Genomic DNA, 22,611 nt, shown 5'->3' with positions numbered 1-22,611 from the left:
CATTATATTATTGAATTTGTTAAAAATTATAAAAATTAAATACGAATAAAGTAAAAAATAAAATAATGCATTCTAAATAAATTGCACGGAATTTCCAAGCGTTCGGTCAGAAAGTTTATTAAATTTATTCTATTTAAATAAAACACAAAATTTATTAAGTATGGAACGCTAAGATTTATTGAGATTAAATTTGCAGTAAACATTCAGTAACAAAGTATGTAATGAACGCATTTGAAGCAAATTAGGTAATCAGTGCTCCAATGCTATGCTTTGCAATCGACAATAAGAAGCATATTGGTTAATAAATTTATTGTGTAAGTATATTCTCGTTAATTCAAGCGGTCGAAGTTGTGGGTAGTGCAGCCAAAACCTCATCAATAAATCCGTCGGGATTTTCAATCAAATGCAGCAAACCTGAAATAGTTATAAACTTGATTATTTTATTCACCTTAAACATTTATATTAAACATAACCACCACATGCACTTACACATAATATTCTGTATCCTATTTAATTAAAATCAAATTAACTCACCAGCAACATCGCAAAATTCGCCGAAAGATGTGCACGGTAGATATTCATCGGTGAAAGTTTGCAAAATCGTATCGGTTGACTTTAGCATAGCTTCGTCATTTTTACGTATATAATCGAATAAAGAAATCGACCAGTCCTCCTCCTTCGGTGTGCTAACCGACTTAAATATAACGCTGTAAATTAAATCGATGAGTGCCCACATCAGCAAGAATGGACGATAAACGCTGTAATCCTTGGTCTGGCGATCGCTCGGCGAAAGTAATGCTTTGCATAATACAGACGGTGAAATGTGACGTGCTTGCGCTACAGCTATCAAACGTTTTAAGTGAGCCAACTTATGCTTATTCCATGTTTCATGACTGTGTAATGCTAACGAAATGGTCAGCATATACAGTGGACCTTCGACCTCATAACCATATTCCAACCATTTTTCCGATGGCGCTGCTGTCAAATATGAAATCAGCGTTTTGCAATCACGTGCTGCTGAGCGAGAGGACAATAATAAGTATACTGCATAGAAAAGTAAATAGGGCACAAAGTGCATATTTGATTGTGGGCCACCACCGCCGGCGTCATCGTGGAAACTACGTTCCCAAGCAAAACGCATTAGTAACATTTTGAGATCGTGTATGCTGCTGGGGAAGGATATGTCACAACGCTGGGTACTCTCCTGCATGTAACTGCTGTGACGCGTCATGCATGCCGAAAAAGCGGCTTCAGAAACGTCTGGACCCCAAAGTGGTAACAAACCGTTGCAGCGTGTATTGGCATTTTGTAAACTAGCACGTTCCCACTCATCACGACCACGTGCCAAGCGTATAGCGGAGGTGTGACAATCTACGTGTACCACATTGAAGTGTGTAACAGTGGTGTAGCCGATAGTTTTGCGTGATTTCAATTCAAATTCCTCCACATTGCAGCGTTTGGTAAAAGTATATATGCCAAGTACTTTGGCTGGCTGACAGGCGTAACCTTCACGGCATATAAAGCAGGTGAGACCAGTCTCATCACGTAATTTTTCAATCTTTTGTAGTATCGATCCCTTGGCTGTTACTTGACCCTTTTCATTGGTGCGCATGCCAAGTGCGTCCAGCTGTTTTTCACGTGTAGCCATTGCCAAGCGTTTCTTTTCGGCGCGTGTGAAATCACGTACTTCCTGTACTCGAGTGGCAGTTGCTTCATCAGTGCACAAAGCCTCTAGTAGATTTTCAGCCAAACTACCGACATGCTCATCGCTGGATACTTGCTCGAGACGATGTATGATTGGTATAATATCTTTGCTGATAGCAAGCTGTGTAGCCTCATGTTTGCTAGCGAGACCAGTGAGGAAACGAAGTATGTACTTAAGGCTGGGCCGTGAAATGAACTCTTTCAATTCGTCTGAGTCTGTGCGCAGCAATGTGGGTTTCACGCAGGGTGCATGATTTGTTATGTAGGCGATGGCACGTTCAACAATGCCCAACCCAACTATGTAGTCCTTCAGGGTTCCACCAATGCAATTGTGCTCTATTTGGTTGGTTAATACGCAAAATAGTTCCATCTTAAACTCTTCCTCGGGTGTACGTTCACTATCAAAGTGGTTGAAATCTAGTATTTCCTATAAAACGAACGATCTCGATATAATAAAACAGTAATAATACGCCTTTACTTTTATTTTCACGAACTTACCTTGAAGTTCTCGCACAATAATGCCATTTTCACCTCATTGCCATAAACTAGCGCTGCAAGTACGCGTATAAGATGACGCAGTACCGATGGATTGTTACGTACGTTTGCACAATCGGTGCAAGAAATCAATGCCGACACATACTCGGGTCCGCCAAAAGTGAGTGAGAATTGCAAAAATGAGTCTAATGTGTCATTTGCCGCTTTTGAAAGTATAGTCTCCATTATTTCCAATAACTGTTCGGTCACAGACGATTGTATGGAATCGTTCTCCGATTGTAGACACACCTGCAATACCTTAAGCAATGTGTTGATCGCACCTAATTCCGGTTGACACAACACTTCTTGACAACGGCGCACTTTTACGCAGATAAGAAACAATTTCAGCAGTACTTGTATCAATTCGCGAGTTCGTGATATATTCTGCAGACTACCAATACGGTCGAGCATCACCTTCAGCCCGTTACAATCGGCCAATACATTCGCCATGCGATACAGTTGTTCAGTGTCCACTTCTTCTTGACTCTTATTGTTTAGTGTCTCAACAAACTCTTCAGTTGCATCGCCTAAAAGACCACGCATACGATAAACAATACGCATAGCATCACGTTCACCACCCTCTGCTAGCCACACCTTTTTGTAGACATCCTTGACGGGTAGATCCAAACTAATGATCTTATTGTTCACCAATAATTCCATGCCATTATCATCCTCTAACAGCGCAATCAACTCACAATCAGTACAAATTTTATTTTTAACATCGCGCATAAGCGGACCCAGCCCTACCTCAGTAGAGGGATATGGATTGCCCAACATGCGTCCTTGTAAGAAATCTTCTTGCTGTGGATCCTTCTCAAGTGTCATAAAGAATTCACTTTCATCATTCTCTTCCGGATGTATAATGGAGTAGAGTCTTTCGAAAATAAATACAGGCGTCTTAATATCATTCATGCGCGTTTTTTCAACTGTATCGATAAGTATTTCCATAAATGCGCGCGTTTCCTCCTCGGTGCCGCTTGTCATCTCTTCCAACATTTCCAGTAATTTCTCTTGTGCATCATCGATAAGGCGTGTACGTTGCACAACCAATTTGCGTAGCGATAAGTAACCCTCGAGTACGGGTCCAAGTAAACGTGTCTTGTACGCCTGCCGTATGGTGGAGCTCTCAAGGAAGAGCGATAGTAATTCTACAAATTGACGCAATGCATAACCTTGTGATAAGTCCGATGATAATGTGGTCTCTTCCAAGCGATGTATTTTAACAATTTCGGCTGTTAATAATTGTGACACCTCTACAAGCACACCCTTCAGTGCTAAATATTGACGCCATGGTGTGTCGGAAGCAAGCGCGCGATACAACGCCAAAAATTCTGCGCTCGCCTCGCCTGCCTCGCCCACATACTTAAGAAAGCCGGTCAACAGGTTTAGAATCTCACGTTTACGTTCATGTGTACGACTCAACGAGGTGATAAGTGAGCATGCCAATTGACGACCGAAACGTGAATTAGTATTGAATAGAATGGGCTGCAACCAATTTGCGTTTAACACTAGTGGTGCATTAATGCGTTCTTTATTTAGTACATGATTACGCCAGCGTCGACCGTACTTCTCCGACAAATAGAATTCGCGTACTAATTGACGTTTTTTCTTTGCTGATTCTGTCGGTTCGGTTGCGGGCATTGCAACACTACCATTGTTCGAACCAGTATTTTGTTCAACTACCGATTGTAGCATTGCGGCCAACATACGATCGTCTGGGAGTATAGATGAGGCGGCAGCGGCAGCTGTAGTAGCTGCCGAGTTTCCGCCGGCGCTTGTGAAGCCTTTACGAGTCTTTGCTGCTGCTGTGTTAGCTGGCATGCGAGTTTTCCAGGCTTCGTATGAGTGCTGTGGATCGCCACTTAACCACTTATTGAAGTTAACCGTAAGACCGTCAATACTGGTGATTGTAGATAATTGTGAAGGGCTTAAATCGCGATTTATTTTACTTGTCGGTATCGTAGGGCAAATAAGTGCTTGCATTATTCTCAAACAGGGTTGAATAACCGATATTGCGGGTCCACGTGGTGCACTATGGATTAAAAAATAATCTAATTAGTTAAAGAATGAGACGTTAGTTTAAGTCTAACTATGGAAAGAAAACATATCGTTCTAAAGGCCTTGAAAATAACCGAAAAATTGTTCGCGTCGTAAACAAATAGCTGTCAAGCAAATACTAATTAGCTTATGAAGATCAAACTCCACACGAACATAAAAAAGTTGTACCAATCAAGGATAAAACAGTATTTATCGATTCGGTTGATGCTGGAGTATACTAAACCACGACAAGAGCGTGCAAGATCAAACCGTTTTATAATAAAAAAAATTTAAAATAAACTCACCGACATGTTACAAGAAACAGCTCAAATACCACTTTCAATTTATTCTCCCAGCAAAAATCGTCTTGTGCGATCAGTACCTCAAGCAAAACCATCTCATGGTGTATGGCGGCATCCAAATTGGCCAAAGGTATAGCGCCTAATAGTGCGGTTTTCACACGTTCCGTAATCAAATCCAACAAACTCATGCAAGCGTATTGATTATTCTTGGTCAAGAGCACAAGTAAATTACGAACTTCATCTTGTATTTGTGGTGTGCCACGCCGTAGGTTATGTTGAGCTAATTCTTCAACCAAACCCTGTGAATACAAACCTATACGACAATCATAGTTGGAGGCCATGGCACGCAGTAGGGTGAGACATTGCTCTGTAGAGGCTAGTGCGCAACCGTAACAACGGTTTATGGCATAATTCTCACGCATATCCATGTTTTGAGAATTGTGTGATTGATCTTGTTGGCTGCGATCATAAGCGACCAATTCACTGTAAATAAAGGCGTAAAGAATTAGTTTTTAATAAAAATAACCGTTCCACCATAATGGTTAAGAATTTTTCTTTTAACGCACCTGCGACAGGCTTTAACCTTCTGTACTATTTTACTTAATTCTTCAAATGAAGAACGCGATTCCACACAGTATTTTTGTGCCAAAAGCTGTATGATTTTATTCACTTGTGAAGTGCTGTGCACAGTGCCAAGATTGTCATCCACCAACCGATCGGAACAACGATGTTCGGCTACCTTTTGTATAAGTAATTCTAGCATTTGTTTGTTAGTCTGTAATTGGCGATAAATTCGATCGGCGCGCTCCAATGAAGAATGGATGATTTGCACTGTTTTAGCGCGGTCTTCTGCCGATTCGATGGGGTCTACCGCGCAGCAAACGCGTCCATATATGCTAAAGTCAAATTTGGCATATTTGCAGAAACCACAGGAATGGCAAAGGAATGGATCCTTTTCGTCATAATTGATGGCGCGACATTTATGACATTGGAATACATTCTCACCACAATTGGCACAGACACCCGGATAGGCGGGTACTGCGGCACTGCAGCGTGGACATTGCAAGTTTTCACTGGAACCAGTTACGGTCTCGTAGAAATCAGCGTATTCTATCATCAAATTACAAGCGGTAATTGGTAGAGGAAAATCTATTTTCACCTCAGTTTGACCTGATTGCAATGGCACTGAGCGTGCTTTATGCCACATAGCTGGTCGATTCTTCAGCTCCACCACTGCTTGTACAGTACGGTTATTGTAGTAAATGTTGATGGTACGCACCATTTTTGTACGTTTCAAATCAGCAATGCGCACAACCATTTTGGAAATTGTGTGACTTTGTACCAATTTCACGATCATTGTGGTTGTGGTGAATTTCGAATCTGATTTGATTGATGGCAATTTAATGTTAGCCATTGCTACTTCGGGGTTATTACATACCAGACACGGTTCTGATTCTAAATAATAGCCGTTCATTTGCAGTATTTGCTCAAGTGTAGTATAGATTGGTGCATTCGGATGCTTCGAAAGTAAATCGTTCTGTTGACGTAATACTTCAACTGCTTTTTCCGTATACTCTGGCAGCTTGTCAACAATTGATTTTGTGCTGAGTGTCAAATAACCCAGTATATCAACAAATTGTGCGGTACGTCTGCCGAAAGCCGGCACCAATGGCCACATGTTCCACAAAATACTAATTAATTTCTCTTTCTGGCGATCATTAGAGTTTTCATAAATGGCGAATATCAATGAATGCGCTTGCCAACGTATCGAGGTGATGTTGGTCTCCAGTAGAAAAATACGCACAAATTTATTCAGCAATGTGTCCGAAACAAAACGGAATATCTGATGTACGAATGTGCTGCAATGTGCTGGATCAAATTTGGAATCGAAAGAGATTTCGATGTCTTCAGATTTCTCACGTTCCGCACGTAATTTGGATGATGTGCCTGGCGTTTGTTGTTGTTGTTGCTGTTGTTTAACGGCCTGTATGTTATTGCAAAGCGCTGCTTGTAGCAGTTGCAGGAGAATCGGTGAAACGCCATCGTCGAGTTGATAGCAAGCGATCTCAATCAATACTGGTATGACATCCTCATGAATGAGGCAGAATTTTTGCCAATTGCCAGTGCGTATTTGGCTGATCTCTTGACAGGTGCGCAAATGTTCGGTGAGTTCGACGAGTGAGTCATAGCTAAGTATCGGTATCGATTGATTTGAAAGCACTAAATTCTGAAAAATATGAATAACTCGTGGAATATAACTCTTTTTCAAAATAAAATGACAATAAAATACCTTCGTATTAAATAGGCTGCAAATCTCCTTAACAAAATTGAAGTGCACATCGAGCGAGTGTCCATCTCGGAACATGCGGAACTTCTCTTTGTTACCACATATGTACATGAGCAATTTGCGTACTTGTCGACGCAGCAATGCATTCAAATTCAGCATCATATATTCGCACAGTGTGTAGGTCATGTTCTCGCAATAGTTGTGATACCAATCATAGGGACCAGGGTGTGTGGCCGAAAGCCGTAAGATTTGATATGGCAAACGTACGGAAATCTCGGTGAGTAAGGCATCATATGAATCAAAGATATCGGGATAATTTTTCAAATAGTTATGTGGTATTAGCATAGAAATATCAGGCTTTGCGCCATGTCGTATCGGTTTGAGTAGATTAGTTTTTGTTGATGTTGTTGCAGCGCTAGAATTTGGTGTACCGACGGCTACAACTGCATTGTTACCATTTGCACTTTGTTCGCTGGATACACGTTTCCAGTGTTCCAGTAGTGATTCCATTACGACCAATGAGAATGTGAATGCACCGTTATTGCTGAGTATACTAGCTGTGGTGCTGGCTACAAATGATGCGTTATCCTTGAATTGATGTGGTGGTGATGTAGTGCCTGCCTGCTTGGACTTTGTCTTTCCCATTAAGACGCCGAAGAGACAGAGCAACACAAGTCGAACTTCGTTTTTAGCGTTGCGATCCTTCATCTTGTCAAATAAAATAAAGAAGTAATAAGTGATAAGAAATCGGAAAGCGACTTATGAAAACATTGTCAAAAATTTTAATACGGTTTTTAAATATGTTCTCGGAAAGTGACAGAGGACACGAAGTCCTCATTTAAGACTCGGGAAACTCCGTGGAAATTTACATTTTATGTAATATTTTGAATTGTGTACAATTATATATTAAAATAGTGAAAGTTTACATTTTTGCAAGATCGACGAGTATAACTAACTACCAAGTACAGAAATCTAAATTGTGAAAACTCTTTTTAATAGAATCTTATGCAAAAAATGGTTTAATGACACTTTTTTATATTTTAAAACTCTATAATAATCATTAAGACCTCAAAATAACATATAGTGCACCAACCTTGAAAGTATTCGAAATTGAGTCCATTTCGACATAGTCCACAAGGGCTGATAAAAGTTCGTTTAACACCTTTTGGTCGCGTTCGTTATTTCCATTCAGATCGGTTGTCAACATAAGTATTACTTGGATTAATGGTATGGCTTGCACACCATTGCAACTATCGAAAGTTTGTATATTGAGGATGATATTCTCCAAAATTGAAATTCTATTAAAAATACACAATGATATTATTTAACCACACATTAATTAAAAAAGCGACAGCAATTTACCTCAGATCATGCAATTTGGCCAAATTTTCATCCTCAGAGAGCAGTTCCTCATTTGGCACGCTTGTAACTGCGGCTGCTGCTGTACTAGTACTAGCAACAGGCTCATCGGTGCCGCCTATTGCGCCAGCATTTGTATTTGATTTGTTGGTTATATTTATGTTAGATGGTGCATTTGCAGAACGCGGTGGTGAAGCATTAGCCTGGTCGCCATATGTGCTACTACGTCCAGATGTGCCACCAATACTCTCCACTCCACTACCACCACTTTCTGAACCACCACTTCCGGCCGGTTCAGCCGGTGAAGTACGTAATGTAGAGCCATCGGTGGCAACATTGGAACCTTCATCATCGGAGCCACCAGCTGAGACACTTGCTGCATTCGCCGCCATACCAATATTATTGCCTTCAAGTGCTTGCAAATTATGTAGGTTGCCGGCATTTCGAATACCTTGTAGATTTGCCAGACCTTGTTGCAATGATTGTAGACCTTCGCCGTCATGTTGTTGTAAACTTAGAGCAATCGCTAAATCCATAATGGCTTCATCGTCGGCATCCTGTTGTAGGCCTAAAAGTTGTGGAAAACCGCCACCCATAAAAGCTTCCAAATTTAATAGCTGATGTCCAGCATCGTGGGCAAGCGGATCTATTGCGCTAGCGTCCACAAATTCAGCGCTATTACTACGACCTACTTCAGCAGCCGAGGGACCACCAATAGCAGCTGCAGCCGCTTCTAATACTTCGTCGGCGGCTACTTCAGCTGCGCCGGTAACTGCTAGCGTTGTTAGATTAGTGGACGTAATCGTGCCAGTGGTGTTAGAAGGTGTGGGTGTCGAACAAACCGGCGGTGTTACAATAGCAACCTTGCGACGTTTCAAACGTGGATTTAGCAATAATATAATGGCTTCCTTGGCGCTATGACTTATAACGCTTGATTCGTTCTTCAGCAGGTCAATAAAGTACTTGGTCATGCGTTCCACTTGATCGGCGTCGGAGAGTGCAAACGCATGCATTATTTCTACTAAACAGTGAACAATAGTTTCCGTATGACTAAGACCACGTCTAACTATCGATGTCGGCTCGTCGACATGTGGTGTGATTTGATATAACTTTTCAACGAACTCTAGTATGTCTTGGACGAGTTCAATTTTGTTATCCAGACAAATCTTTGTGAGGGATTGCGGGCGTGACATTGCAATACTGCGTACCAACAAGACTAGACGATAGAAAGCCTCCGGATCCACATCACGCACAGTTTCGGGTGAATTTAATTTGCTCTTTAACGCCTGCAATTCGGCATTCACATAGTGTATAACCTCGTTGTCCTTGTAAGAATGATAGGCGTTGCGATTGCCGAATAGTGTGGCTAAAACATAACGCGATTGCGCTTGCACTTGATTTGGTGTGGGTAATAGAAGCAATGAAGTTGCTGTTTTAATTGCTTCCTGTTTAATTGTTGCCGTTATATTACTGCCGCCAAGCAAATTCAGTGAATAGTCCAGTACTTCTAGCAGGTTTGTAACCATTTTATCCAAATTATTTATAGAAGTGAAGCCCTCACCGAAATTTGCCGCAGATAGCTGACCGTTGAAGTTAGTGTTGGCGTTGCCAGCGGTGCCCGTCACAACGTTACCGGCTGTATCATCGCTGTCATCTGGCCAGCCAACTAAATCTTTTGATTTACCATACACTTCAATGCTATCCAGCATACTGACATTCTCGGGATCCTGTGATTTGCCGAAAATGACTTTTAAACATTTATCTGATTGTAGAATCTCTTCACGCGTTAAAGGTATATCGAACCAGCGTGCACGGCGTACAACCGTGGGTATAGTGCGTCCCAGTACTGTTACGGTTTGTGGCGCACGTAATGCATCCTGTGTGCCTAACAGCACGCGTATACCAACAATTACTGTGTTCGGGTCATTATTGTATACTTCCAGTGTAAAGCCGGTGGGCTTTGTAGAAGCTACGAACATGCCAGTGGAGAAGAGGCGCGTTTTGAGTTTTTGCTTATTATAAATTTGCAGCAAATCATTGCCGCCGAACTCCACGTCGGATAACATTGTGCAATGTTCGAAAAAATCAATTGGGAATATGGGTGCGCCATTAGGACCGACAGTTTTTTGTTGATTAGTTGTTTTGCGTTTCGATTTCTTATTAGAATTACATTTTGCGAATAACGTTGAAGAGTACAATTGATTGCCAAAGGGTTGAACTTGTGGCGATAACCAGAAGCTGGTGTTTTCAGGCTGAGCAGTGAATATGCGTAAACTGCCGTCTTCGCACAATAATATGAGCGTGGTTTTCTCTACACCAGCAACTGTGTGACGTATTGCCACCATATCCATGATGCGTGATTTCGAGGATTGTGCTTTGATCTCTTGCATTAGTATGCGTTCTGGTGTGAACATGAAAATTACTGGATTGTTGGAGGTGTGCATCATGGAGCAAATTAAACCAGGATGTCCAGTTATTTCGGTCCATTGACACAATGGCTGTGGCGGACCTTTAGATGAATTCTTAGATGCGGGTGCAGTTTGTAGATGGGTTATGCTCTTCACACCCTTGTTCACGTCGGTAAGTGGTGCCATGAAACTGCGTCCAACCGAATAACTGAAAAACAGCAGTTGCAGCGTGTGCGAATAATAAATTGATACACCACCGCCGCCCACTTGTCCACTAACATCCTTGATGTGTGGGTGATTCAGTTCCAAAGTATTGGTTACATAGAAATCGCCATGCTTAGCTAAACTTTGGTCATCCAATTTCTGGTAGTATATGTAGCCAGAGGAGGCTATGATCAACATGTAATATACGCCATCTTGGTAAACGAATGTGCAATCGCGAATTTTGCCAATCGCTACAAGGAAATAATATTTCGGACTATAAGAATCTTCAGACAGCTCGTAGATTTTCACATAATCTGCTGTGACGAGGGCCAACATAGTCTGCGAACCGGGCAGCCAATTGGCTTTCTTAATAAAGTTTCCATTCTCGAGCTGCGGTGTCAATACAATATGTTCGTTGGTAGCGCCACTATTGGAGAATGTTAGAATGTGACATTCCTTCAAACCACATACCGCTAAACAGTCTTCATTCGCCGGATTGGCTGTTAGTGAGAGTACTGTGCACGGTATAGGCGCCGACGAAAGTTGTGTGAGTGTAAGCTTACGTTTGGCAGCATCTGCTTGCTTAAGTAATGCCGATAATTGTAAAATTGTAACTTTTCCTTTCTCGTGAGACACAGCTAAATGCTGACGCTTGCCATGTGGTGAGGAGAGACAACACAATGCGACACGTCGCACAAGACCAGATGAGAGCAACTGTTTTATGGTCTGGCCCTGATCGCCTGAATAGCTCATGCGGACATTCTCAAATGCGCCTTCCTGTGAACCCAGTGTGGGCACCATCAATTGATCGGTAATTTGGAAAGTCTGTTCGGGCGCATGTAAACGTTCCAATGCGGTCTTGGCTCGCTTGTGACAACCAACAATGGAAAAGAGTGCACAATTTTCGCGTATCGATGGCAGCAGCACGTCCAAGAAGTCAAGAATGCAATGTACGATTACACTCCATTGTTCGTTATTCTGAAACAGTTCACGACTAGAGCCCAACCATTTCATTAGCAAAGTAATGCGCTCGTTGGGCACATCCATGCGTTGTGTGTATGTGGCGATTTGTGTTGGAGGTGTTTGTGCGCGTTTTTTGCTATTCAACGCATTCAAATTACTGGCATAAGCGCTCTGGCTGTAATCAATAAGTTGACGGCTGTCTGCGCCTGAACCGCTCATACCGCCACCAACACTCGAAGAGACACGTCGACTGAGCGCTTGACAAGAACCGTCCTCCTTAGCGCCACAGTCGCAAAAGAAGTTACCATACTTAGCATAGCTAACGTCATGTCCTTTGTGGCACACGCGTGCGCACACAGAGCACACGCCAACAGTGTTCACCATGTTACAGGTGTGACAATGATACCAGTGTTGATTCATGAATTCCTTTTGGGTTTGCGAAAATGTGCAGAGTTTGTTGTTGAGGCTATCTTCATCTGAGTCCTCAACAAATGAGTCATCCTCTTCCAGGCCTAAATCATCGATAAGCTCCTCTAAATCAGTTTGCATTTCATCATCCCATGAGGGGGTCAAATTTTTACTACCCTTATAACCGAGACTCTGCAACAATTCGCTAAGATATTTAAGAAGTGCATTGATGTTTTCAAGTGTAACGGCCGGTACTAACGATGTGACATTTTTGGGATTTAAAGCACGTTCGAGTACTTGAAATTTAATTATTTCCAGCCAAGCTATGGTAGCTTTGAAGAGTATGGCATGGCCACAATCTTGTGTCTTGTCGGCTAGTATTATCATAACTTGGAGCATGTCAGCAAAATCAGATGCCTCTTGCGGTGGTGCAATCAACGACTGTCCTAGTTGGATTAGCGATTGGAAGAATATCTTGCCAACACCTGTTGGAGATTTGCTGCTGCGCGTAATGTACTTCACAACGCTTAACAAAAGTGCACCGTTGCGTTCGGCACCTTCGGCATCTTGCGATGTTTCATCCGACTGATTTGTCACATAACTGTTGCCGACATTTTGCCAAAGATTAAAGGTCTCGGCCTATAAAATGAAATGCAATTAGGTGATAATTTAATATTTTCAAGTTAATTTTTTTGTTGATTACCTGTATAGTGGGAGCGCAAGCTATTGCACCATCATCTTCGGTCTCCATGGCTTCTGCATCCAAGCCAGAGGATTGCGCCAATTGATCTGTTATGCTAGGTATCGCTGAAACGGTAGCCATATTTGTTGGTGTTTGTGCATTACTTGACGGTGTACTTGAGGGTTGCATGCTTGCAAGAACTTTGTCCACCGTATCTGAACCGCCGGTTGCGCAACTGGGACCATAAATAATATGACTTAACCAATCTTTTATATGAGGGACATGGAAATATGCCAACTCGTTGAAGCATTGTAACAAATCCTCCATTGGAAAGCTGCAATCGGTTTGTTCGGCCAATTGGAAGAGCTTCTCAACGAATTGTAATAGTTTTTTGGCATAACAAACAGACATTGTAGTACCTGTGAAGGATAACAGCAGCTCTACCATGCTACCCGCTTTATTTACGTAGAAGAAATTATGCATTGCCTTGACACCCGTGGGTTTTTCAAGCATTTGTGTCATAGTTTTTAGTACGGAGAAAAGCATTACCTCGCTAAAGATCACTTTGCTTGTGTTGGCCTGCGATTGACGCAATTCACGGGCAAATTCTAAAAGAAGCTTGTAACAGTGTCGCAATGTGTACTCGTATACGAGCAGCTGTTGTGCCTCATTGCTGCTATCGTGTCCGGTCATTAGGGTGTGCATGCATTTCTCACCTTTTTCATACACATATTCCGTTCGTACATCCAACATGGTCGATATTAGCAAGGATTTCAATTCATTTTCAATATCCAAACCGACATTTGCACCGCCAGTGCTGGGCGCAACATCAACATTGCAATATGGAAGTAGTAAATCAATTAGACTTAATATGGACTTCATACAGTGTTTCAGCGAATTCAATAAAGAATAATTATTGTAGCGTGTTAGCTCAGCAATATGCGCTTCAATTACTGCTAAAGTGTATTCCTCTACTGGATAGTTTGGTTTGGTGAATATAGTACCATCTGATACGCGTAAGCATTTTGGCCACTCGACATTAATTATATCTTTATCCTGATTCGGCAAGAGCTTTATAAATGTTGTTTTTAATTCGGTTGTAAGTGGATTTTTCGAGCTAACAATTGGCACGATAAGATTCAGTATATTAACGGGTGTGGCGTCTGTTAATTGTAACGTCATTTTGCTTCGTACTGTTTCAGAAACAATTTTGTATGTTTCAATTAATAACAATAGCAGATCACGACTAGTTTGGGCACGTTCCTGTAGCAAAGTAGATGGTGAATCAGATTTATTCTTTTGTTCCAACGATTCCGAAGAAGAATAAACATCTTGTTCGCCCGTTGTAATTGGTGAATTAGAGCTGGGTAAGCTAGGGCTTGCGCTACCGCTATTATTGCTGCTTGCAGCAGCACGTTGTAGCTTGATACCTTCTTTAGCGGCCCATGCTACAGCTTGCATATGCGCGACAACAGCGTCGAGCAGTATAATATGAGATAAGCGTGGATTAACTGTAAAAAAGTATTATGAATAGTGAAATTCGTTCGAAATAACTACAACAAACTAAACTCACCTTTATCTACGGCATTGTTGAATGATTCTACGCCCAATAATGTCTGTTTCAAACTGAAGCTAATATCGCTGACGCGATCACTGACATTGGACCAAAGCGTTTCTGCAAACTGTGTGTACATGCCTTGCTTGATTAAACTGTTCACAATCAAATAATGCGATGTTGACATGGGACAACGTATAGACCAAAGCAAGGAGTGTAAATTCGGCACTTTATCTTCGAGCAACGATTCAACGTGGACGGTTGAAGGGGGCAAACCGAGTAGTAATTTCCAACAGATGCTGAAACAATATTGCATAGCGCATAAAGTATGTGAGGTGATTTTGCTTTGTGACATGTCAGTCACGGAAAGTATATCGATTAACGCATCGACCAATAACGGATATTTTAATTTGTCGGGTGTACACAATATGAAATTCCATGCTAGTCCGTCAAGTTTGAATTCCTGTTGTGTCGAAGTAGCAGATTGATCGACCACAGTAAGTGAATAGAAAGTGGGACGTATATCTGAAATAAATATAAAAATTTGGATTAGTTACAAGTGTTTTATTTACATAAAATGACAGCATTACTTGAAAGATAGTCTGAAGATGATTTGCGGAATTTCTCTTCAATATCTTTGCGGCAGAAAGATGTCAGTTTCGTTTTGCTATTAAGCAAATCGGAAACTTTTTGATTTTCATGCATTGTTGTTATGCTAAATAAATTCCAACGCACTTGATCCAGCAACTCAGGTGGAGCATTGTACAGATGTTTCATTAGATACTCAAGGAAGAGTAACAAACGTGATAGCAATATTATTTGACTATTGCGTACAGGCTTATCTGGCGAAATGCCGCGACAAACTTCAGCGCAACGTGTTACCGCACCTGCTGTTAGCAACAATATCATTTTCTTTTGCATTAAATTCAATGAATGGAAAAGAAATAGCAGCAGTTGCGAATGCTCCATATTAAGGTCCTCATAGTCAACATCAGATGCAGTGCTTGCAACAGAAGTGCAACAAACACCTTCGACGAGTGTGTTAATTAAACGATGCCATACTGATAGGCATGCGGCTTCTTTTTCTTGTGTTGGCTTAAGCAATAGAATTTGGACTAGCACTGATAAGGTGCTTGGATATACTTGAAGTGGCCAGGCATTGGTATCCGTTGACCAAGGCGAAATCGAAAGATGTTGTAGTAAATTTGATTGCAAAGTTTCGCTTAGCAATGAAGCGGATATCAAATTGTGTAAATAGCGACCAACTGCACCGGAAAAACGTATCATGGCAGCTTGCCATTTAGCACACGTGGACGCCTCAGCTTCGCCACGTGCTGTATCACGGTCAAGGTCCTTTAGTATATTCGCCAATAGTAGCATTTGTTGGTCGCTCAAACCGGCTTTTACATAGCGATGTAAATAGGCATGTTTGTTGGCAAAAAATTGTTCCATGAAACAAAATATTTGTGCTGCTAAATCTAAATATTCATGTGGCTCATCAACAGCTGGCACTAAGTTTGATTTCTGCGCTTCAGTGCTACGATCTGGAGCCTGCAGATTTGCCGGGTCTTCATTACCCTCGGGTGAGAGGGTTTCCTTGAACCAATGGCCCAAATAACTTTCGCTATCATCTTCTTCAGAATTATCCGAGCAGGATAGTGTATCATTAAAATATGTTGTTGAATCCGAGTAACTGATGGCCTCACATTCAGTGCGATCTTTCGCATTGGCCCGTTTAAGTGCGCATGCTTTACGATAAGCGACTGTTGCAAGAAAAGTGAAAAGTTGATGCAATGTGGCGGTGTTGAGTACACGTATCAAACGCTGTAGTGACGTGTAGTTTTCTAATATGTCGAAACTAGCTGGTTCTGGTAAATTCTGATTGGTGTTATTTACACCAATATCGTTGCAAGTGGATTCAATTTTTAAATCTTCAACTAATTCACTCAGCAATTTAATACAATGATTGGCTATTGCGGCATTTAGAACTCCAAAGCCTTGTTGAACTTTGAAAAGGTTGACACGTGCTGTTGGTGTGGATGGTGTGTCTGGTGGACGTTGGGCAGCCCCAACTGCAGTTTTAGATTTAGATGCATCTTCCAGTTGTGCTGCCGATTTACTACTTGTGCCACCGCTACCTGAAGCACCAAGAGCACCTTGTATGCCACTAACCAATAACCAGGCACCAAAACACAAGTGGTTCTGATATACATGAGAACGCGCAGATCGTTTAAAAACATTGCCTATAATAGTGTAAATTTCCAATGCTTTATCAACAATAAAACGTGACTGCTCTTCAGTTTCATCAGTTTCTTTGGATTGTGCTCCACTACCACCACCAGAAGATTGTTGACTCTTCTGTGAGGACGATGAGCTCGACATGCTAAGTACACTACTCGCAATAGATGTTAATACAGCGCAGTATAGTGCTGAAATAGCGCAATTGGATAGTTTGGTTATACGGCTAGGTGACAGCGGTTGCATGACGGGCAAGGATAAAGCTTGCCATAGGATAGCGATGTCAGTAACCATATGGGATAGTGTATTCTTTATTTGTGTAGCTTCAGTTTGCGTTAGTGGCAAATACAATGGTTTGGTATTTATAGCTGTAATAGTTTCCTGATACTTGGCGCGATAACGTGCTAAAATGGGCAATGAAATACACACATCAAGTATAACATCGGCTCCATTTAGTGACTGCAAATATGCAACATTGGCTATGGTGAAAATATCCTAAAAAAAGTTGCTTCATTAGATTAATGAACAAGATATTATTAATTACAAACTTACTGCACAATCTGTGATTTCATCACTTAATGGCGACCAGGCACTTTTGCCAGCTTCCAGCGGTGCAGTTAACTGTTGAAATATAACCGTGGATAAATCTGAACGCGAACGTTTTATCTCCGATTTTGGAGATTCCTTATCACCACCAGATACAATACTTTTGTTTGGTTCAGGATACTTTGCACCCTTTAATACAGCAGCTACGACATTGAAATCTAAATGTAGCAGTCCAGATACGCCAGGATGGGGATTTTTCAATGTAGCGTTTTGTGGAGGTTTGCCCTCGCAAAGGCTTTTCAAAGAGGGTAACAGCCATTTTATCTCGTCTCTAAGAGATTGCGTATAGCTGGGTTTCTTGGTTATCTTTATTAGAGAACAAATATATAAGTGCAAATTAACAATGTTGAATTAGAGTTTAAAAGTGATTTATTCAATTATCTGTACTAACTGCAAAAGTGTTAATGGTTGTGAACTGTAATTACATAGATTTTAAATAAGTATTTGATATATTTTTTATTGATTTTTTAGAATTATTGTAGTAATTAATACTGCAGTATTCATATGAAATACATATCGTTCATTGTTTTTTTTTAAATCGGCTATTGACACCGTTATCAGTAACTAGTGCTTTAAATAAGGTATTTTTAAAATTATGTTTGCATGGAAAATAATATCAAATACTTAAAAACTGTTTTTAATTACGCTTAAATATTTATGTACGTATTTTCAAAATATATTTCAACATCATATACTCACCTTACTCAATTTATGGATTATGAATCGTATAAGTATCGCACAGGCCTCTTGTATTTGCGGCAACTGTGTTTGACAAACTGTTTTTGTATAGAATGAAAGATGAAAAGAGAATTAGAAAAATATGCAAATGAATTGCAATTTTAAGCACCCCCTGTCTTCCGGAAACAAAACAAAACAGCTGGTACTTAAAGCACAGATATACCCGTACATATATTTACATATACATAATGCCAATACCTTTTCTTTGCTAACAAATATACAGAGCAACTATTTCAATATGAATATATAACGGTACATGCCAATCAATTCAGAATTCTACAATAAATTGTTAACGATCAGAATAGCCTTAATTTTACTAAAACCAATACATTCTATACTTAAGTGGGTGAACTTTTAGTTCTTCTAAATTTGAAGCAAAGGAAAGTTATTGTAACTGAAAAAAATTGTGTATGTATACCTTCTCGGTGAAAAATCGTTGTCGAGACTTACCAAGTTTACATTGGCTCAATTTGTCTGCAGCGACTGCTGCAAAGGCCATATAAAATTGCGCATAATTACTTTCATCATCGAAAAAATCGTTTTCACTGCAAGTAAATTATTACAAACACGATTAAAATGTCAGAGAACGTATTTCTCAAGTGTGGAAAAATTTGTCACTCGTCGGCCGCCATCTTTGATTTGCGAGTGCATTGCAAATTTCAGATTAGGCACCGATTACTAATTACCATTAAATAAAAGCTTATATATCAAATATTTGTATTACTTACCATCTTGTTATGGCCTTGACCACATTAACTATATCTGTTTTAGTAAAGGAACCATAACGACTCGCTATGAGCGGTTTTATAAAGCTCCAATCCATCTTGAAATTTCACAAATACTGATTTGTCATTTATCGACTGACATATGACTTTGTTTTTGCCGTTTTTCCAATTCATTTTCGTATTAACATTCACAATAGGTATGATTGTTGCCAGATGAGTGATAATTATTTTAATTTTGGATTTAATTGTTCTATACACCCTATACATCATTTGATAGATAATTGTAGTGAGGAAGCAGTTATATATGTGTTCGTCTGATAGTTGAGTTTATTAAAAAAATTGGGAAATTGGTTTATGATGCACTACCTCATTGAAAGTCTTGGGTTAGATGTCAGGCTAACACCAACGATTGTAGATGTTTTACCAAGAAATATTTTCGTTGAATATTATTAAAGCATTCAAGTCGTTGATTGCAGTTCTATTATTCTACATAAACTAAGACTTCTAATATAATTTTTTTATAACAAATACATATGTGTATAAAAAACTGTTATAAATAATATAAATCTAGAAATGAATAACTGCAGTATTTGCTTGGAGTGAAGATCACATCATATGTAACTATTCATACATATCGTCGAAGCTCTTTTTGCCTTACTGCTTTTTATTGAGTTCTAAATTATGTTTACACTTTCCACTTCGATTTTTTCTAGTTAATTATATATCAATGTGCTTAACCAACAACTAAGGTGCCGTCATCGGGGAATTCATGGGCGGGTACTTCTAAGTTCAATGGAGCTGGTCCCTTGCGTATACGACCGGAGGCATCGTAGTGAGAACCATGGCAAGGGCAGTAATAACCACCAAAGTCGCCTGCATTAGCAATTGGCACACAACCCAAATGTGTGCAAACACCGATTACCACCAACCATTCGGGTTTGATAACACGTTGCTGAAATAAAAGTAAAATATTAGCGATAGTTTTACAACAAAGTCCATACTATTTGGATGCTACTCACGTCATCGCCTTGAGGATCACGCAAAGTTGATACAGCAACAGAGCGTTCGGTTGAAATTTCATCGGCTGTGCGATGACGAATGAACAAAGGTTTACCGCGCCATTTGAATGTGACAGATTTGCCTTCTGGAATATCGCTAAGTTTGATTTCAATCTTAGCCATGGCCAATACATCAGCGGTTGCGCTCATCGAACTTACGAACGCTGTTACAAGTCCTTTAGCAGCGTAAGCACTACCTACAGCTCCGGCACCAATCAGCATGTAGGAGAACGCTTTGCGACTCTCTGCCGAATCATCCTTGCGGTTGGGCGTATTTACAGACTCACGACGGTAAGGAGAGAAGTCTGGTACTTGCAAGTCAGTGTGTGCATTGCGTTGAACTGCAAAATCAAGCTTAGGTTTTTAGTATATCCAACTAACACGAATGCATATTTATGAGTTAGAAATTGCAACCATTGTAAACTTTAGTTTTCAGTTTGTTTTCAAGCACTTTTGTTAGAATGACGTTTATGCCTAACCTCAAAAAACATTACATAATGTAAGTCCTCTGGAAATGGGCACAATTCATTATTTTTGTATATCAGCTATTCAATTTCAACTTTTTAATTTATTTTCGCTGTATTCATACACTTTTCTTTAAAACACTACATCACTTGGTTGTGCAATAACTTCAAGGAAACACTGCACCAGTCCGATACTTACCTTGAGCGGATGCCACTGTTGCTGGTTTGAGCACATTGGATACGGTTTGGCTGCCAGCCCGTAGGTAAGCACGAGTTACTGCGTTCATCATATTTGAAATTTTATTAAAAACTCGATTTTTTCAAAGTTCGAAATGTATTAAAGATTATCGTGGTGGCCAAATTTGTCGCGAAAAATTTCGCTTCCTACCGAAATTGCTGCTGATATCTGACAATCGACTAATAGCAGAAAAAATAAAAGATGAAATGTCAAAAAGTGACAAGTACGCAGATGGCGCTGCTATTTTGTTATGGTTTGGAAACGTACTAAATATGGCAAATAACGATGCCAGATTTTATTCGAAGCAAAACTTATTGTTTATTTAGGAATAACAAAAATCGGTCGAAATTATGTAAACTAAAATAGAGTAAAATCGGAATTTATGACACCGTAAGAAATAATGTGGCTTTTATATAATCCAAATTTCTTTAGAGTCCAAGTAACTACGGTTTGACTTTAGCCAGATAGATTGAATTTTGAGGAATGCACTGTGACCGCTGGTCTATATGCCTTCTCATGTTATCAAAACACTTCGTTTAAGTCAGTCAAATCACAGAGGCTTGGTAAGTGCCTGGAGTAATGGTTGTAGTGAGAGTCGTCTGACTCCTGCGTTAATGTGTTCTCTCAGCGTATTCATTTGCCCGATAGTCTGAGTCCTTCCTTTTGTGATTGCGGGAAAATCCGGAAGTATGTCCTCTGTTGTCTCTGCACCTAGGTCGCCGAAGCGACACCTATTCGTAGAGCAATAGTAATCTATGCTTATGACAACGCAACCTGCAGTAACCTGTGGGAATTTTTATCGAAATTGTTCGCGAAGGGCGCTTCCAGTTCCATCGGACTGGTTGTCGCAAATTCTTTCCTCAGGAGATCGCCTAACTAATTTTCTTTGATGACTCTCCGGAATAGCCTTGAGAGCCGGGGTGCATGCTGCTTGCATCCCCTCTATCGTCTCAAAATGCTTGCCTTTCATCGGCCTTTCATCGGCCACATCTGGGCTGTAGGTGATGCCGGATTTGGTTAGGCAGTTGTTCACAAGAAAGGCAGTGTTTTCGTGGTGCAACTTCCAATCGGCTGCGATGTCTTGTCAGACCCGATTGAACCTTTGTTTTAGTCTCTGGAGGACTTCCACGTAAAATTTGGCATTGACGGTTTGCCCAGGAGGAACAAATTAATGGTGGACAATGCCTTTGATGTCAAAAAAGACAATGAGCATCGTTTTCACTTTGGACTTGCTCATTCATCAGGGACGTCTTCCCGGCCCTACAAAAAGGCCTGGTGCCACCGAAACACATCACTTCTTGCTAAAGCAACAACTGGGTAAGCCTGCTCGACATTTGATATGGTCTCTGTCGCAGATTTACCACGTTTCACGAGGAATTTAATCGCGTACCTCTGCTCAAACGAACGCTGCATTTTCGGCTTGCACTACTCACAGAAACACGTGGCGCGAAAATGTTTGTCCTGCTGATCAAATCACTTTCTGGAAAGGCAACTGGTGCAAAATTCTAACCTTTCTGCTTAATTTTTGTAGACTGGATTTGGGAGAGGAGGAACATTTATAGACTAGTTTGGAGTTGACAGCATAGCGAATAAGTCGAATATTTTTTTGAAATTAAAATAATTATTAAGACTTGACTTACGTGCTTAATTGTTCAGGCAAGCAGATATTGAAAATACCTAAATTATAACAGTTAATAAAGGCATAAAGCACATGCCTACACACAAGCTTTAAAGAGCAAAAATATTGAAAAATACGGACAAAAACCAGCACGGCTTCCCGCTGAGTAGAAAATTAAAATCCTGAGTGAAAAACTGTCACAGTCTTTGCTTTTCATAAATTGTTGTGGTAAATTTGGAAAGAAAAGTGAAAGAAGAATGAAAGAGAATTGTATATATAATTAAATTAAAGAGAAAGAGAGAAATAAATAAAAACAAGAAAAAACGTTAACTTCGGTTGCACCGAAGCCAGATACCCTTTACATGTGCATTTCTGTTAGTAACTATGTGTTCAGTTTGTATGGAAGCTATATGCTATAGTTAACCGATCTGATCAATTTCTTCGGAGATTACATTGTTGCCTTAGAAAATAATATATTCCAAA

The 22,611-nt window shown here is 40.3% G+C and overlaps 2 protein-coding genes across 2 annotated transcripts; both read right to left on the bottom strand.

Annotated features, from left to right (window-relative positions):
• Window positions 1-150: 150 nt before the first annotated feature.
• Window positions 151-18,848, bottom strand: LOC120768217 (protein purity of essence). Its single transcript, XM_040094787.1, has 15 exons — window positions 18,754-18,848; window positions 18,476-18,570; window positions 17,987-18,063; window positions 17,234-17,593; window positions 15,034-17,176; window positions 14,462-14,968; window positions 12,910-14,399; window positions 8,227-12,845; window positions 7,958-8,162; window positions 6,868-7,572; window positions 5,144-6,804; window positions 4,581-5,060; window positions 2,203-4,270; window positions 535-2,131; window positions 151-414 (listed from the first exon to the last, which is right to left on the bottom strand). The coding sequence occupies exons 1-15, from the start codon at window positions 18,846-18,848 to the stop codon at window positions 335-337; spliced, it is 16,182 nt and encodes a 5,393-aa protein (XP_039950721.1). The 3' UTR covers window positions 151-334.
• Window positions 18,849-19,339: 491 nt separating this feature from the next.
• LOC120769227 (cytochrome b-c1 complex subunit Rieske, mitochondrial) lies at window positions 19,340-20,696 on the bottom strand. Its single transcript, XM_040096124.1, has 3 exons — window positions 20,472-20,696; window positions 19,770-20,149; window positions 19,340-19,702 (listed from the first exon to the last, which is right to left on the bottom strand). The coding sequence occupies exons 1-3, from the start codon at window positions 20,560-20,562 to the stop codon at window positions 19,484-19,486; spliced, it is 690 nt and encodes a 229-aa protein (XP_039952058.1). The 5' UTR covers window positions 20,563-20,696; the 3' UTR covers window positions 19,340-19,483.
• Window positions 20,697-22,611: the final 1,915 nt, after the last annotated feature.

The sequence above is a fragment of the Bactrocera tryoni genome, chromosome 2 (assembly GCF_016617805.1).
Source record: "Bactrocera tryoni isolate S06 chromosome 2, CSIRO_BtryS06_freeze2, whole genome shotgun sequence".
Lineage (NCBI taxonomy): Eukaryota > Metazoa > Arthropoda > Insecta > Diptera > Tephritidae > Bactrocera > Bactrocera tryoni.
The sequence above is the reverse complement of the archived record's forward strand: the minus strand, read 5'-3'. Positions and strand labels throughout refer to the sequence as shown.